Source organism: Quercus robur, chromosome 2 (assembly GCF_932294415.1).
Source record: "Quercus robur chromosome 2, dhQueRobu3.1, whole genome shotgun sequence".
Lineage (NCBI taxonomy): Eukaryota > Viridiplantae > Streptophyta > Magnoliopsida > Fagales > Fagaceae > Quercus > Quercus robur.
In genome coordinates, this window is record NC_065535.1 from 81589307 (window position 1) to 81606988 (window position 17682).

The following is a 17682-nucleotide window of genomic DNA, read 5'->3' on the forward strand; positions in this document are numbered from 1 at the left end:
AACACTGAACACAGTCACTCCGCCAGTTTCAACCAACACAAACCAATCATTTTCTTTTGGCTAAGATTCACACTCCCGTAGCCAGAAAAGCAAGTAGAGTAGTACACAAACTAGTGCTAGAGTGCTACACCATTTGAATTTTGAACCCAAACAAATGGCCAACACCCAACTCTCCCACCACAATTTCCGTCCAATCCCCGCCGTGCATGTCACCTCCCACCGACTGAGCCCCACCAAACCCACCACCACCAGGCTTCCCCTCCAATATTTCAAAAACAAAAGCTCGACTCTTAAACTTAAAGCTGACCAAAAACACATCAAGTGGGCCATTGGGCTAAGCCTTGTGGACCAAAGCCCGCCAAAATCAACGGTCGACGTGGAACGGTTAGTGAGTTTTTTGTACGATGATCTTCCACATCTCTTTGATGATCAGGGTATTGATCGGACGGCGTACGATGAGGTTGTGAAATTCAGGGACCCAATCACCAAGCATGACACTATAAGTGGGTACTTGTTTAACATAACTCTCTTGAAGACACTATTCAGGCCTGAGTTCCAGTTGCACTGGGTCAAACAGGTTTGCTTTACTATGATTTCTGTTATAATTTATGATTTAAAATATATATATATATATATATATATATAAGTTAGTGGGTGCTTTGACTTAATGGGATTTGCACGTAAAGAATTATATGAGTACTTTTGTAGTGCAGACAACAATGAAGATGATGTAGCCTGAATTCTGACCTGAATTCTGACTACGTTAATTCATAATTTTGAATGTGATTCAATGATTTAATAACGATTTGGTGTGTCTCTCATTATGTAATGCAATAAAGTACCATGATGTTGACTACAAACCCGTAACGTTGGCTACCTAAGTTCGGGAGACTTCTTTAATTTGATGTTATTGGAGTTAGAATTGTTTGTTTATAGCACAATGCTTTGCAATTATAATAATGTGTATAACTGGTTTTATGAATCTTTGTCTGTTTCAATATTAGTTTTTAATTCACTCTTTTTTTATGCTTTCTTTTTGGCAGTTTGTATGATTGCGAGTGAGCCATTACTTCTTGTTTTTTAATGCTGACGATTTTCTCTTGATATTAGAATTGCTTTTTTCTTCAGATTCTTTGGCACTATGCATTTGTAAGAAGAAATTACCTTTCTGTTTTTTAATCCCACTCCCCTCCACCCCCAAATCGATTTGCATTTTTTGTTTTTGTGTTTGATCTAGTAATGGTCACCAATTGATTAATTTTACATTGAATTAAGTCCTTATGTTTTCTCACAACAACCAAGTAATCAAATGAAACTTCTTTTTTTCATATAGACTTCAAGAATCATTATAGTTACAGATGCAACATATGACTCGGTCAATTACTCTGCTTAGGCATAACCATTTTGTGCATTTTCAAGGAGTTAGTTTAGTATGATATTGAATGGTGACAGTAACTTCCAGTAGGAGATCACATTACGAAATTACTATAGAGACAGGACTGATTGAGTTGCTATAGACAGGACCTTATGAAATTACTACAAGGTGGACTATGATCATGAAGTTTATCCTTCTGCCATGGAACCCAGAATTGGTCTTTACAGGAACCTCTATCATGGGCATCAACCCAGAGACTGGAAAGTTTTGCAGCCATGTGGTAAGGTTCATTTGTCTTACCAGATGAGAGAAGGACAGAATATACGGCACATAAAAAATGTTAGTAATAATAATATTCTTGTAAACTGTAGGATTTTTGGGATTCCATAAAGAAAAATGACTACTTTTCTCTAGAAGGTTTGTTGGATGTTTTAAAGCAGGTACTGGCACTATCATTACTTGAAATGACATGAGATGATCATCTTTGTGTTTGTGTAATTTAATGCCCCTTCTGATGTGGAGATTGGAACTCTTGCAGCTGCGGATATACAAGACTCCAGACTTGGAATCACCCAAGTATCAGATACTGAAAAGAACTGCTAACTACGAGGTTTCTCCATCTTTTCTTAAAGAAATTGTTTCTGCATCTAGTCATTTACTAACTTATGCCTCTGCTGCTACTGTATTGATTTTCACTATGCGGAACATTACACCTGGTTTATTATAGTTCTTTCCTTAAAGATGACTGTTGTAAACTAGTAAATACTGGGAAATGACTCATGATATCAGTGTTTACAATGATATTAATGAGCTCACCATATATGTGGCTTATCATATTTGCAGGAATGTCCAGAAACTATATGAGTTTACTAGATTTTCAAATGATTCTACAGGTGAGAAAGTACACACCATTTCTAGTGGTAGAAGCAAATGGAGACAAATTAGCTGGGTCAACTGGCTTTAATGATGTTACTGGGTGAGTGTCTTTAAGAATCCAATTCAGTTTATTGTGTTGTTGCTCTCTTGGATAATACAGATGATAATTCGTCTCTCTAGGTACATATTTGGTAAGAATTCCAGATCAGAGAAGATACCAATGACTACTCCTGTTTTCACACAGGCATTTGATGCTGAACTTTCCAAAGTATCCATCCAAGTTGTTCTTCCATTGGAGAAAGATATAAGCAGGTGAGGCTCATCACTTTTATTGGACTCTAAATACCAAAGAAAAAAATGTATAGATTTAGGTATCTGAAGTTGTGTTAAAACAATGCAACTGGATGCATTTGATTAGTTAGACAAGTGCAAAAAGATATGATCATTTCAAAACTATTTCATTAAATCTATTCAATAATGTAAGCAGATCAGCACTAAACATGTATATCTGCCAGTTTACCAGATCCTAATCAAGAAACAACTAGCTTGAGAAAGGTGGAAGGAGGTATTGCTGCAGTTTTGAAGTTCAGTGGAAGAGCTACAGAAGATATTGTTCGAGAGAAAGAAAAAGCACTTCGCTCTTCTCTTATAAATGATGGCCTCAAACCTAAGACAGGTTGTTTGTTTGCACGATACAATGATCCAGGCCGAACACGGAGCTTTGTAATGGTATGATATGGTATCCGTACATTACTTCCTCTATTTTGTCCTGATATATTATTTAAAAATGATTCCAACCATTTAGATAACCTGAAATATGATTATTGAGTTACATTAACATTAGTGTCGCATGGAGAAAACTTAATAAAGAAGCACAATTGAGAAACTAGGTGGGGGGCAAGGGGCTAGAATGGTAGTAGTGAGATTCAAAAAAGAGAAGAAAAAAATCATTTCCCTCATCTATTTGGAAACCAAGCATAGTGTAAGGAAGAAACCTTATAATATATAAAGACCATCATAAGAGCATTAATTCTAATAGAAGAAAATGCCTGTCCATTTGAAGCTCACATTTCTTCCAAGAATGAAGCTTCATAGAAGCCATCCATCCACCCAAGGAACTTAAAATGGATGTGAGCTCCTGTCAGCTACTTGAATGAAATATTAGTTCAAATTAAGAAGTCTGGATATTGGTTATAGCTATGATATCTACAAATTGAGCATTCCTAACTCTTTTATACTCAATTATTGAGGGACGAAATAGAAGTGTAGAATAAAGACAAATATAGATGAATTCATGTGTTAACTCAACTTCATTATCTTTGTTTCAAGAACAAAGGAAAAACTAGTGCTGATATCCACTTACCATATTGTTTATATTGGAATTCTGAATCTCCTATGCTAGTGATCTTCATAGCTACATTCTTTTGATTCATTTTTCTAAGCGTAGTAGGCTTGATCTTATTCTTTTCTGTATATACCACGGGCCAGTTTTTCTGCTATATGTTTCATTTGATGCAAATTAACATTCAACCAAATAAAAGACTAGTCAATTATTCTTCCATGCAAATATTGTTACCTCCGATGTTTATCATGATGTCAGATAGAGAAGTCAGTTTTGATTTGCTGCTCCTGGGCATGAGCATAAACTGCTTAGCCCATCAGGGGTGAATGCCTTGGATTATCCTACAACTGGTTTTGGCAGATAGGATCAGTTTTCTATAGGTTTTACTGGCTAGAGGTGAGTCCAAAGGACTTTTCTCTAGAAAGGTTCCTTGCGTTATTAAAAAAAAAAAAAAAAAAAAGCCAGCTTTGCTTTGCCCGCTAGTCTGTTAAACCAGCTATGTTAATGCCACGGCTAGTTTTATAAAATTGTCTTCTTTAACATTTACCTGTTTCTTACAGCTATGAAAAATGATTACTCAGTTTTTGTGTTTTTCCCAATTCCCATACCAATTATTGACTATTTTCTGTAATTTTTGGTGTTCGGTTGCATTGAAGAGAAATGAGGTGCTAATATGGCTTGAGGAGTTCTCTTTGGATTAGTGCGTTAAACGTGGCCACCCCTTTGACCTGCACTTCAGGTTGATCATTCTTGCGCATGAATTTATCTGGGTGAATTGTAATGAACGAAACAATTTAGGCTTAGCTTAACATTATAGTTACCCTTTGGTGAATAGACATTGATCATCCAGGATATAGTAAAGAAATGTAATCAGCAACCACAGTGTTTTGAATCTTATCTTTGGGTACATTATGATCCCAGTTTTCCATTTACTATCTGATGAAATAGTCACTGTTGTAATTCCCTCTAAGATCTGCCAGTTCCCAAACCATGGCAGTGTTCTCTATCGCTAGGTGTTACTTAAAAGGTTCTAATTTTTCTTACATTATGAATTGGATACGCTGTATCATTATTGGACACTAAAAACCAAATATGTCCACAATCACTGTATTATCCCCCCAACTCCAAAGTCCAACCTACCCCTTCTTTTATTGGTAGGATTATTGATGAAAATCACATTTCTTTTCTCTGTGGAGTTGAAAATATGTGTTGCTTTTAATTTTGAGCTTGACTTTGTTGTATCCTTTAGCATGCAGCTAATGCCTACACACCACACCTACAATCATACCCAATTGATTTAGATAGGGGCAACTAAAAATAATGTTTTTATTTTCTACAAAAATGTTCCAACATCTTCCGGTGTCGAATGAATACTCTAATATCTGGCACATTTGGCATATGAATTGTGAAGTTTTGCCAAAATTTTCAAGCTTTCCAGGATTCCACTTTATAAATTGTGGTTCCTCTCCGAACATTCTATCTTTCCTTCAAAGTAAAATACTATATGCAGATGTTTGGATGGATTTTTTTTTTTTTTTAACCAGAAGGTCTTAGTTAAAAAAAAAAAAAAAAAAAAAAAAAACCCAAATGAGTTACCAAACTCGACTTGCACTGACTTATTTGTATTTAAAAAAAATAATAATAGCAAAAATGATGGCTTTAAAAAATTGTATATAGATAAAAATCTTACATTTCAATTGACATTTTCCAAAGTTTCCAATTGATTCTAAAAAATAAAAAGTTGTACATAAAATTTTTTTAGGAAAATAATTAAATGCAGAATAGTTTCTCTCTCTCTCTCTCTTCTTTTAGCACATGGACTCATTGACTCTCAGAGGAATTTTCTTGCAGCCATATGGGAAGAATGAGATTCACACTTCATGAACTCTGAAAATGATAACAAGGATTAGCTTTTTAAAAAGTGGGCCAAATTTACAATAAATAATTCCAAACTTTAGCAATAACACTTTTAATGCAATATTCCAATTTTTAATTGATATAATGAATTAACATAAATTTTTACACTTCTTTTTAAAAATACATCCAATACCTACTTCTTTTCAGAAATAAAAGTTGACAAAAATAATTAAATAAAAATTAGATATTAATTGAATTACATATTCAAAATACGAAATACAACGTGCTTATTATGTCAATTTTGGTTAATTTTACACCTAAAAAATCTTTTTTAGTTTGGTTACCAAACCGGTGTAATAATTTTAAAGTGATTTATCATTATAGTTTGTTATACATTTTCTAAGCACTAAAATGATTTTCCGTTAAAACTATTTAATGCAAATATTCTATAGCTTAAGCTCTACATAAACTGCATTTCAACAATCTCAAACTAGTTCATTCTCAAAAAAAAAAAAAAAAACAATCTCAAACTAGCAAGTCTATCTTTAGGTTTAAGTACTCATTCATTTACCTCTAAAAAAAAAAAAAAAAAAAAATACTCGTTCATTTATTACCTATGCTGTGAAACAAGATATGACTTATTGTTCATTTATTCTTTCATTCATTATCTATGCCAGAGTTTTGACAATATACCATTTTTTTTTTGCTTACACCTTATATTCAATAATAGGAGCAATATCCCTCTTTTTTTTCCTTTTTTCTTTTTTTTTAATAATTCGATAGTTACAATAAAGAAAGATATTTGAATCTTTGATATCTTCGCCATTATTACTAAGAAGTGTCATTTGAACTACAGAGTTCTAGACAAACATAACGTCTTTTGGTTATAGTTGACATAAGAGGTTAAAATGGGTTTGGCTCAATGTTATGAATTCTGTTCTGTTCCGGCCGGAACGGATGGAATTTTTCGTACCAGTATGCAAACCGAAACGGGAATAGCCTCTGTTCCACTTCAAATCAAATTTCAGCCAATTTCAACTAGTTTCAGGCATTCTAGTCATTTCCGAGCAATTTTGGCCGAAATGTAATTTTCATCCGGAATGAGTTTTGCCCTTTTTTTTTCTTTTTTTTTCCCCTTCTTCAACCTAAGGATATTTTTCACCATTACATGCAAAAACGTTTTGAGTTCCACAAATTCTATTCTACCTCACAGCATCAAATACAACCCAAAAATCCACAACAATGAAGTGATGAACACAGAGAGAGAGAGGTAAAAACCCAAAGGTGAACTTGGATCATTCTTTGAGTCTGAGGTAGATTACTCATGAAACTTCAACCTTCACATATTTGCAATTTTGCAGCACAAAGAGAGTGGCAGAAAAAGTCTTGCGACAAAGAGAGTGCTACGAGTTAAAAGTTAAAAACTCAGACTCAAAGTAAAGGAATTTTTTTTTTCTTTTAACATTATTTTTTAAATATTTTAGTTAGTTGTCAGGTTTGCAACCTATACAACAAACTAGCATCTCAAGACTCTAAAACTCGAGTTCAGATCTGAACTCGAGTTTCTAAGACTTGAATTGCATGTGATGGCAGGATGAGGTGGAAAAAACCCACGTGGGAATCAAGTATTTGAAACTCGAGTTCCCATTCTTCTTCCACATCTGAGTCTTCCTCTTCCTTAATTCTTTTCTTCTTCCTTCCACATCTGAGTCTTCCTTTCAGATTTGAGTCTTCTTCTTCCTGCCTGATCTGGTCCTTTGTTCTCGATCTGGTCCTTTGTTCCTCTTCTTCTTCTTCTTCTTCTTGATCTGTTCCTTTGTTCTTTGCCTCTGTCCCTCTATTCTTTGTTCCTGCCCGATCTTATTTGTTTTGGTCTGTTTCACTATAGAAATTGAGTCTTGTAGACTCGAATTTACTTTTTACAAACTCGAGTTTATAAGACTCGAGATCTATGTGGCAAAAAGTACCCAAATCAACAAGTAGAATTCGAATATTTGAAACTCAATATTTAGATTGAAATCAAGCCTCTAAAACTCGAGATGCTAGTTTACAGTATTGTTCCTCACTCATATCAACTTATTATATTCTTTCCCTCATTAATACTGCAAATTCCCTCCAAAGTAAAGGGTTTAGACGCTAGGACTTGGGTAAAGTAGTTGGGGTTAGGTGGGGTAGGTGGAATCTTTTAAATGGGAAAGCAAGCAAATGATGCCACGTTTTTTTTTTTCCCTACCAAATAGTGCCACATAACTAAAAGTCTAACATGTGCTGACAATTAAAAATAGTACTACACTACTACTTGTTTAGAAGAAAAAAAAATACACATTGTTCTTAAAAAAGGCACCCAATTAATAGTATATAAATAATATTTAAAAAATGAATAATCAACTCATTATTTGCTTATTTGTGGTTACTTTGGTAATTAATTAATTACTTATTATTATCTTTTTAAAAATTTATTGAAAGATATATATATATATATATATATAGAAATTTGAAACAACTTGAAATGGTATGCTGAAATAGACCGGTATTAAAATATTCTGTTTCAATGGACAAACTGAAATGGGTTTCGAAATGGTATTCATAACATTAATTTGGCTTATCTCTAGTACTTTTTTAACTGAAATCTACTTTTATTTTAATGAGAAACTACCACATCATCCACTAACTAAATAAAATGTGAAAATTAAAACCCACTATCACTTGTCGTTATATATTTAAAACAAAATGACATATCCAATTAAAAAAGTACTAGAGATAAACCAAAACCAGTTAAAATAACTCACATAAGCTAATAGACTTTCTTTTTTTTTGAAAAATTAATTCAACAGTTATATATAAAAAATAAAAATAAAAAGATACAACCATCTTTTATTTGACAAAATGATATTCTTATAAAGTTATTTTAAAAGTTAACCAAAATTCAAAAAATATATAAAATAAACATTTTTAAATGCATCTGGCCCAAGCAAGACTCAACAAATCTTGGACGACATCTTGTCCTAGAGAACGCCTTGGCATGCACATTGTCCTCCACAAATTATCTTTTTTTTTTTATGTCCCATAAAAGTTTATATACATAAATTGGCAATTTTATTTAAAGTAGTTATCATAGGCTCACCACAATTTCTAATATAAATATTTTGCCATGATAATTTAGGAATGATGTGAAATTTTTGTGTCCTTATCATTACTCAAAAGAAACTGTTTAGAATAATATGCTATGTTTACAACATTTTCACAATAAATTATTAATGATAATTTGTCATTGATAGGTAAAAGAAAATGATATCAGTAGTGAACTCAAATTAGAACTAATAATAGATTATTGCCTAAGATTTGTAATGAAATTTTTATGAAAAATATTATTGATGTAACATTATTGAAAGACAAAAAAGGGGAAATAGTAAAATGTAGGTACTGTCTACTCATTTCTTTGTTTTTATTTATTTATTTTTGAATCTTTGTAGCTTTTATATATATATATATATATATATATATATAAAAGTTGTTAACAACAACAATTTTAAGTTTTGTAAAAAAATAATTAAATTTCAAAAGGGTTCTCTAAATCATTTTTTACTAGCAATAAACACAATATAATAATAAAAAATGTATATATCTAAAAAAAATTAAACAAAAGTTATATATATAAAAAATAAAAATAAATAAATAAAAGATGAACAACTCACGTATGAACAAGAAACTCATTAAAAAAACTTTTTTTTTTACATCTAAACAAATTAGAAGAATAAATTTTAAATAAAAAATATTATTTAATTAAATTTAAATATATAAGCCTCAATTTAAACATCGCATTATGCCCCAAAATTCCTTGGGCTGCGCCTGACCAGCATGAAGCCAGGAGAGAGACAAAGAAAAAAAAATTCTAAATTATTAGAATGGAGTAAAATATGTTATTCAAAACATTTCTATAAGTCTGAAAGAGTGTTAAACACGTCTTTTTCTTTCTTTTTTATTTCCGCATTTCACTACCTACGATCTGAGTACTACATATTAGAGCACTAGGATTTTCATTTTTATTTTTATTTTTTAAAATAAAGGATACATCTTTTTTTTTTTTTTTTTTTTTTGAGAAGGGAATAAAGGATACATCTAAACTGCCAAACATCTGTAGAAATATAGAAAACATAGTTACATGTTATTTACATAGGCAATGCTTCATAAATAAATATATATATATATATATGATAATATTGAGTTGACAAACTTGCACTCGTTCTTGTTGCTGACTCAAATTTTAACGTGACAGTCAATGATTTGCCACACCAACATTTTTTAATCTAAAAAGTTTCTCCAGTTACATAAGTGATGGTATTAATTTAGCAAAGATTCACACACTCTACAGAAAAGCAAGTTACACACACTATTTGAATTTTGAACCCCAAACAAATGGCCAATACCAAACTCTCCCATCAAACTTTCAGTCCAATCCCTGCCGTCCATGTCACCTCCCGCCGACTGAGCCCCACCACCACCAGACTTCACCTCCAATTTTTCAAAAACAAAAGCTTAGCTCTTAAACTTAAAGCAGACCAAAAAAGCTTCGAATGGGCCATTGGACTTAGCCTAGTGGACCAAACGGTCAATGCGGAACGGTTAGTGGGTTTTTTATACGATGATCTTCCACATGTCTTTGATGATCAGGGGATTGATCGGACGGCGTACGATGAGCTTTTGAAATTCAGGGACCCAATTACCAAGCTTGACACTCTAAGTGGGTTCCTGTTTAACATTGCTCTCTTGAAGACACTCTTCAGGCCTGAGTTACAGTTGCACTGGGTCAAACAGGTTTGCTTCACTATGATTCTTGTTTTAGTTTTTGTTAAAAATAAAGTTAATGGGCGCGTTGACTTAATGGGATTGTTTGTAAAGAAATTATATGAGTACTTTTTTTTTTATATATAAATTATATGAGTACTTTTGTAGTGCGGACAACAATGAAGATGATGTAGCCTGAATTTTGATTCTGTTAATCCGTACTTTTGAATGTGATTTGATGTTTTAATAATGATTTGGTGTGTCTTAGTGCCTCTCATGATGTTGACTACAAAACTTTAACGTTGGCTACCTAAGTTCAGGAGAGTTCTGTTGATTGATGTTTAGAGCACAATGGTTAGCAATTATAGTAAGAACAAAGTTTCTCTCCAAACTAGTTTGGAGAGAAACTATTCAAACTTCTCATATATCTCTTTTTTGGGTGTGAATTTTGAAAATCTAACCGTTGAATTTCATGTTCCTTATGTTCTTAACATGTATATCAAATTTCGTTCAAATCGGATGTTATTTACTATTCGATCAATAAACTTATTTGTTATACATAATTTTAAATCACAAAAACTTGAAATTTTAATATTTGTTTGATGACATAGCAATTGATTTTTGAATTTCTTGAAATTTTGCAAACATGAAGGATAGAATAAGAACATACAATCTAACGGTTAGTTTTTCAAAATTCACAGTCAATATAAAAATATACAAGGAGTTTGAAGAGTTTCTCTCCAAACTAGTTTGGAGAGAAACTTTTTTCTTATAGTAATTAACGGTAGAGCTAAGCGATACATGGGAATAGATAAATATTAGGTTAAAATGTAAAATTTACTTTTTAACTCCCTTTAGATTTTATTTCAGTTTTTTAACTTTGCTTTCATTTATTTTAGTCTTCTAAGTTTTAGATTTATTCAATTAAGGCATTTCCGTTAATTTTTGTTAAAATTTTTTGAAAAAAAAAATCTGAAAAATATTTTTCAATCATTATTTGAATTTTTTTAATTTAAAAAATTTGAAGAAAAATTTATAAAATTAAAAAATTAACCACAACATATAACAAAAGTTGATAGAAAAGCCTTAATTGAATAAACTTGAAAGTTAGAGGACTGAAATAAACAAAAGCAAAGTTAGAGGATTGAAATGAAATATGAAGAAACTTAGAGGGTTAGTTTTGCATTTTACTCTAAATATTATGTAATGGGCCATGTAATATATAAAACATAAAAATTATTTCAAGTATTGTTTATATAAGAAAAAAAGATTTCTACAAATATTTTTTTATTTTTATCTCTACAAATATATCATTCTATTATTTTTTTGTGTGTTTGATTAATATTTTTTAAGGTGAATTATATGCTTCTAACTTCTGTTGCAGTGTGTTATATTTACCTAATATACAACTAAACTTTTTAAGTTTCAAATTTATTATTCAAATTTCTCAACTCTTAAGGAATAAGGAGATTATCATAATAATCAAAACTCATCACAAAATTACTATATTATCTTAACCAAAATTAAAATAAAATCAAAAGAATAAAATATATACTTTATAATTATTTATTACTCGAACAATAGGTAGGCAAATTCAAATTCATAGCCAGGTAGATTGTGTTTTGATATAAACTTAAATTCTTATTGAGAAAAAAAAAATTAAGTATTAAGCCAAGCTAAAATTCAACCAATGATATAAAAAGGAGAGAGAAGACTTTGTGATGGGAAATTAAAAAAAAAAAAAACACACACACACACACAATACTGAAATACATATTAAAAAAAAACCATCAACCTTAATTAGAGTTATAAGAAAGAACCAAAAAATAAAAAGTTATAAAAATGAATAAAAATACACTAAAAGAAAGTATAAAGAGAGAGTACTTACAATTTTGTGTGAAAAAAATATTGACTGAATGGTAGAAATAATATCAAATTTATGCAAAATAAAATGAGAACAAGAAGAGTTAAAATATAAGAAAGAGAAAATAATGAAGGAGGTGTAATATAAAAGTAGAGAGTAATGGGGAGATAAAAAGGTGAAGATGAGGAAAAAGGTGTGGACTGACAGAAAAAAGAAGAGTTTTTTTTTTTTAGAATAGAGAGAAGAAAAGTTTAAAAAGAAAAAAGGAGATGTAGAAAATAAGTAGATGATGTAGCCACTAAACAAAAGTGCAACAATAATAAATACTAAGTTTTAGCTTTTAGATATAATATATATATATATATATATATAGATAGATAGATAGATAGATAGATAGATAGATGTGTATGACTGGTTATAGGAATCTTTTTTCTGTATTAATCTTAGTTTTTAGTTCTCTCTTTTTTTAATGCTTTCTTTTTGGAATTTTTGCGAGTAAACCACTACTTCTTGTTTTCTGGAATTGCTCTTTTCTTCACCTTCTTTGGCACTATGCATTTGTAAGAAGAAATTAACTCTCTGATTTTTGATCCCACGCCAATGGGTTTGCATTTGTTGTTGTTGTTGTTGTTGTTTGATCTATTAATGGTCATCAATTGATTAATTTCACATTGAATTAAGTCCTTAAATTTTCTCACAAACACCAAGTAATCAAATGTAACTCTATTTTTTCATGTGGACTTCAAGAATCAGTATAATTACGAATGCAACATATGACTTGGTCAATTACTCTGCTTTGGCATAACCTTTTTGTGCATTTTCAAGGAGTTAGTTTAGTATGAACGGTGACTGTAAATTCCAATAGGAGATCACATTATGAAATTACTGTAGACAGGACTGATTGAGTTGCTATAGACAGGACCTTATGAAATTACTACAAGGTGGACTGCGATCATGAAGTTTATCCTTCTGCCATGGAACCCAGAATTGGTCATTACGGGAACCTCTATCATGGGTATCAACCCAGAGACAGGAAAGTTTTGCAGCCATGTGGTAAGGTTAATTCCTCTTACCATATGAGAGAAGAACAGAATGTATGGCAAATAAAAAATGTTAGTAATAATAATATTCTTGTAAACTGTAGGATTTTTGGGATTCCATAAAGAAAAATGACTACTTTTCTCTAGAAGGTTTGTGGGATGTGTTAAAGCAGGTACTGGCACTGTCATTACTTTAAATGACATGAGATGATCATCTTTGTGTTTGTGTAATTTAATGCCCCTTCTGATGTGGAGACTGGAACTCTTGCAGCTGCAGATATACAAAACTCCAGACTTGGAATCACCCAAATATCAGATACTGAAAAGAACTGCTAACTATGAGGTTTCTCAATCTTTTCTTAAAGAAATTGTTTCCGCATTTAGTCATTTACCAACTTATGCCTCTGCTGCTACTGTATTGATTTTAATTATCATTACCGACAAATGACTCATGATATCAGTGTTTACAATGATATTCATGAGCTTACTATATATACAGGAATGTCCAGAAACTATATGAGTTCACAAGATTTTCAAATGATTCTACAGGTGAGAAAGTACACACCATTTATAGTGGTAGAAGCAAATGGAGACAAATTAGCTGGGTCAACTGGCTTTAATGATGTTACCGGGTGAGTGTCTTTAAGAATCCAATTCAGTTGTGCTATTGTGTTGTTGCTCTCTTGGATAACACATGATAATTCATCTCTCTAGGTACATATTTGGAAAGAATTCCAGATCAGAGAAGATACCAATGACTACTCCTCTCTTCACGCAGGCATTTGATGCTGAACTTTCCAAAGTATCCATCCAAGTTGTTCTTCCATTGGAGAAATATATAAGTAGGTGAGGCTCATCACTTTTATTGGACTCTAAATACCAAAGAAAAAAAAAAGGATTTTGGTATCTGAATTTGTTTTAAAACAATGCAACTGGATGCATTTCATTAGTTAGACAGTAGCAAAGAGATATGATCATTTCAAAATTATTTCATTAAATCTATTCAATAATGTAAGCAGTTCAGCACTAAGCATGTATCTCTGCCCAGTTTACCAGATCCTAATCAAGAAACAATTAGCATGAGAAAGGTAGAAGGAGGTATTGTTGCAGTTTTGAAGTTCAGTGGAAGAGCTACTGAAGATGTTGTTCGAGAGAAAGAAAAAGCACTTCGCTCTTCTCTTATAAATGATGGCCTCAAAACAAAGACAGGTTGTTTGCTTGCACAATACAATGATCCAGGCCGAACATGGAGCTTTGAAATGGTATGATATGGTATCCTAACATTACTTCCTCTATTTTGTCCCGGTATATTATTTAAAAATTATTTCAACCATTTAGATAACCTGAAATATGATTAATTACATTAGTTCCACATGGAATAAAATTAATAAAGAAGCGCAGCTAAGAAACTAGATGGGGGGCATGGGGCTAGAATGGTGGTAGTTAGATTCAAAAAAAAAAAATTATTTCCTTCTTCTGTTTGGCAACCAAGCACAGCGTAAGGAAATCCTTATAATATGTAAAGGCCATCATAAGAGCTTTAATTCTTATAGAAGAAAATGCCTCTGTCCATTTGAAGCTTCATAGAAGCCATCCATCCACCCAAGGAACTTTAAAATGGATTTGAGCTCCTGTCAGCTACTTGAATGAAATATTAACTCGATTAAGAAGTCTGGATATTGGTTGTAGCTATGATATCTACAAATAGAGCATTCCAAACTCTTTTATTGAGGGAGGAAATAGAAGTGTAGAATGATGACAAATATAGATGAATTCATGTTCTAAGTTAACTTGAGTACCATTTTGTTTCAAGAATGATGGAAAAACTTGTGTTGATATCCACTTACCACATTTTTTATATTGGAATTCTGAATCTCCTATGCTAGTGATCTTCGCAGCTTCATTCTTATGCTTCATTTTTCTAAGTGTAGTAGGCTTGATCTTATTCCTTTCTGTAAATAGGCCAGTTTTTCTGCTATATGTTTCAATTAATGCAATCTAACATTCAACCAAATTCAAGACTAATCAATTATTCTTCCATGCAAATATCATTACCTCTGATGTTTATTATGATGTCAGATAGAAGTCAGTTTTGTTTTGCTGCTCTTAGGCATGAGCATAAATTGTTAGCCCGTCAAGGGCAAATACTCTTAGATTACCTGGTAATTGGTTTTGGCGAGTGGGTTTAGCTTCGTGTAGGTTTTACTGGCCAAAGGTTAGTCCAAAGGACTCTTCTTTAAAAAGGTTCCCTATGTTAAAAAAAATTTCCCTTAGTTTGTTAAACCAGCTATGTTAATGCCACGGCTAGTTTTATAAAATTGTCTTTCATTAACATTTATTAGTTGCTTACCCCTATGAAAAATGATTACTCAGTTTTTGTCTATTTCCCAATTCCCATACCAATTACTGACACTACTTTATGTAATTTTTGGTGTTTGGTTGCATTGAAGAGAAATGAGGTTCTGATATGGCTTGAGGAGTTCTCTTTGGATTAGTGAATTAAACGTGGCCACCCTTTGATCTGCACTTCAGGTTGATCATTCTTGCCCTTTTTTTTATTTTGGCATGAATTTATCTGGATGAATTGTAATGAAGGAAACAATATAGGCGTAGCTTAACATTATTATAGTTACCCTTCAGCAACCACAGTGTTCTGCATCTTCTCGTTGGGTTCATTATGATCTCAGTTTTCCATTTACTATCTAATGAAATAAACACTATTGTACTTGTAATTCCCTCTAAGATCTGCCAGTTTCCAAACCATGGCAGCGTTCTCCATTGCTATGTGTTATACGCTGTATCATTATTGGACACTAAAAACTAAATACTTCTTTTACCGGTAGGATTTGGAATAATCCAAAGATAAAAATCACATTTCTTCTCTGTGGAGTAGGAAATATTTCTTGCTTTTAATTTTGAGCTTGACTTTGTTGTTTCCTTTAGCACTCTAAGAGCATCTTTAATAATCTATGCAAAAGCAAAATATTCTCTATAATAGAGAATGAGACCAAAAAAAAGCCACTCCAATGGATTCTCTATACCCAAAAATTATTTTGGCTCATGAACAGTAGCTCATCAAGTCTGATGGGCTACTGTTCATTCTTCAAATTTTTTTTTTATTATAATAATCAGGTGTTGAATAAAAAAATATTAGAAGATGTGTAGTTGTTTAAAAAAAGAATAAATAATGAATGAAGAAATAATATTTAAATGAGATAGAGAGTGGGATAGAGAATCTGTTGAAAAATGTATTTGAAAAACTAGGTAAATAAAAAATAAAAGTCATTGTTCATTCTCCAAACAGTACAAAAATTTGATGAATTTACTGAAGATGCTCTGCCTAGCTACAGGCCACACCTACGCCGATATCCAAGGGGCAACTAAAACTAGCTTTTTTATTTTCTAGACAATGTTCCAAAATCTTCCAATGTGGAATGAATAAAGACTAGAATCTTGTTTCTATTCCGATGAGTCTCCAACTATTGACAACACAGTCTCACCCAACACTTGGGTTTACCTCAAGCACACGTTGCATATCTGGTACAGTCGGTTGGTTTACCAAATAAATCATAAATGCATGTACTAAGAGCATCCACAGCAGCTGTGTTAAAATTTATGTCATATTGTCATACCAAAGACCTACTTTATTATTTTACCACATCATTTTACAACGTCTCATTTATCAGATGTTTCATCATTCAATTCTATACATTAAAATAATATTTACTACACATTAAAATAATATATTATCTCCTCCGTATCATCACCATCAACAACAACAACTCACACCCGCAGATCAACCGCCACAACCCACAACCATCGGCCACCCCCATAGATCAACCACCACCACCAATATCAGCCACTACTACCACAAAAAAAAAAAAAAAAAAAAAAAAAAAACTCAAACAAACACTACACAGCCACAAACCACTGGCCACCCCCACAGATCAACCACCACCATCAATATCAGCCACTGCTACAACAAAAAAAAAAAAAAAAAAAAAAAAAAAACTCAAACAAACACTACACAACCACAACCACCTGCCACCCCCACAGATCAACCACCAACTAAGCCACAAATCACATTTCACACAACCCAAACACATGAAATCTAGCAAACAACTACCATGATGCCCACGCCAATGACCAACAGATCTCCTAGCCGATGACCCATGCCGGTCAGAGACCCACGAACCCACCAAATCACAAAATCAAATCACCCCACTGAAATCAAACCACAAAACCCACCAAAATCATATCACACTTGCCGAACCACCATCACCCAAACCCACAAAATCAACCCAGAATCACACTTGTCGAATAACCGAACCATGAAATCAACCTAGACCCATGAAATCATGAACAAGGACGATCCACCACCACCCACGAAATCAACTCGGCCCACAAAGAAAGATCAACAATCAAAGAAAGAAAGGGAGAGTTAGAAAGAAAGAGAAAGAGGAGACATGGACAGAGATGGAGAGGCAGAGAGAAAGAGAAAGAGAGAAGATAAAAGAATAAAGTGAAGAGAGAGGAGAGAGAA

The 17682-nt window shown here is 32.4% G+C and overlaps 1 protein-coding gene across 8 annotated transcripts; it reads left to right on the forward strand.

Annotated features, from left to right (window-relative positions):
* Positions 1-15871, forward strand: LOC126715310 (uncharacterized). 8 transcript variants are annotated; one of them, XM_050415853.1, is made up of 8 exons: positions 1-577; positions 13015-13152; positions 13244-13312; positions 13411-13482; positions 13689-13771; positions 13854-13985; positions 14188-14401; positions 15590-15871. In XM_050415853.1, exons 1-8 carry the CDS (start codon positions 155-157, stop codon positions 15632-15634), a joined length of 1176 nt encoding a protein of 391 aa, XP_050271810.1. In that variant the 5' UTR covers positions 1-154; the 3' UTR covers positions 15635-15871. The 8 variants fall into 8 exon arrangements, with proteins under 8 accessions (XP_050271810.1, XP_050271811.1, XP_050271814.1 ...); XM_050415854.1 differs by having other exon boundaries at positions 13417-13482; XM_050415857.1 differs by lacking the exons at positions 13015-13152; positions 13244-13312; positions 13411-13482; ... (2 more) ...; positions 14188-14401; positions 15590-15871 and adding exons at positions 1518-1655; positions 1747-1815; positions 1914-1985; ... (2 more) ...; positions 2767-2990; positions 4250-4563 and having other exon boundaries at positions 17-577.
* Positions 15872-17682: the final 1811 nt, after the last annotated feature.

Excerpts from the sequence above, each read along its gene's own strand:
- LOC126715310 (XM_050415853.1), top strand. The coding sequence starts at position 155 with ATGGCCAACACCCAACTCTCCCACCACAATTTCCGTCCAATCCCCGCC. Across the intron at positions 13,313-13,410 it reads TGTGGGATGTGTTAAAGCAG|CTGCAGATATACAAAACTCC; the intron begins GTACTGGCACTG and ends GAACTCTTGCAG. Across the intron at positions 13,483-13,688 it reads AAAGAACTGCTAACTATGAG|GTGAGAAAGTACACACCATT; the intron begins GTTTCTCAATCT and ends ATGATTCTACAG.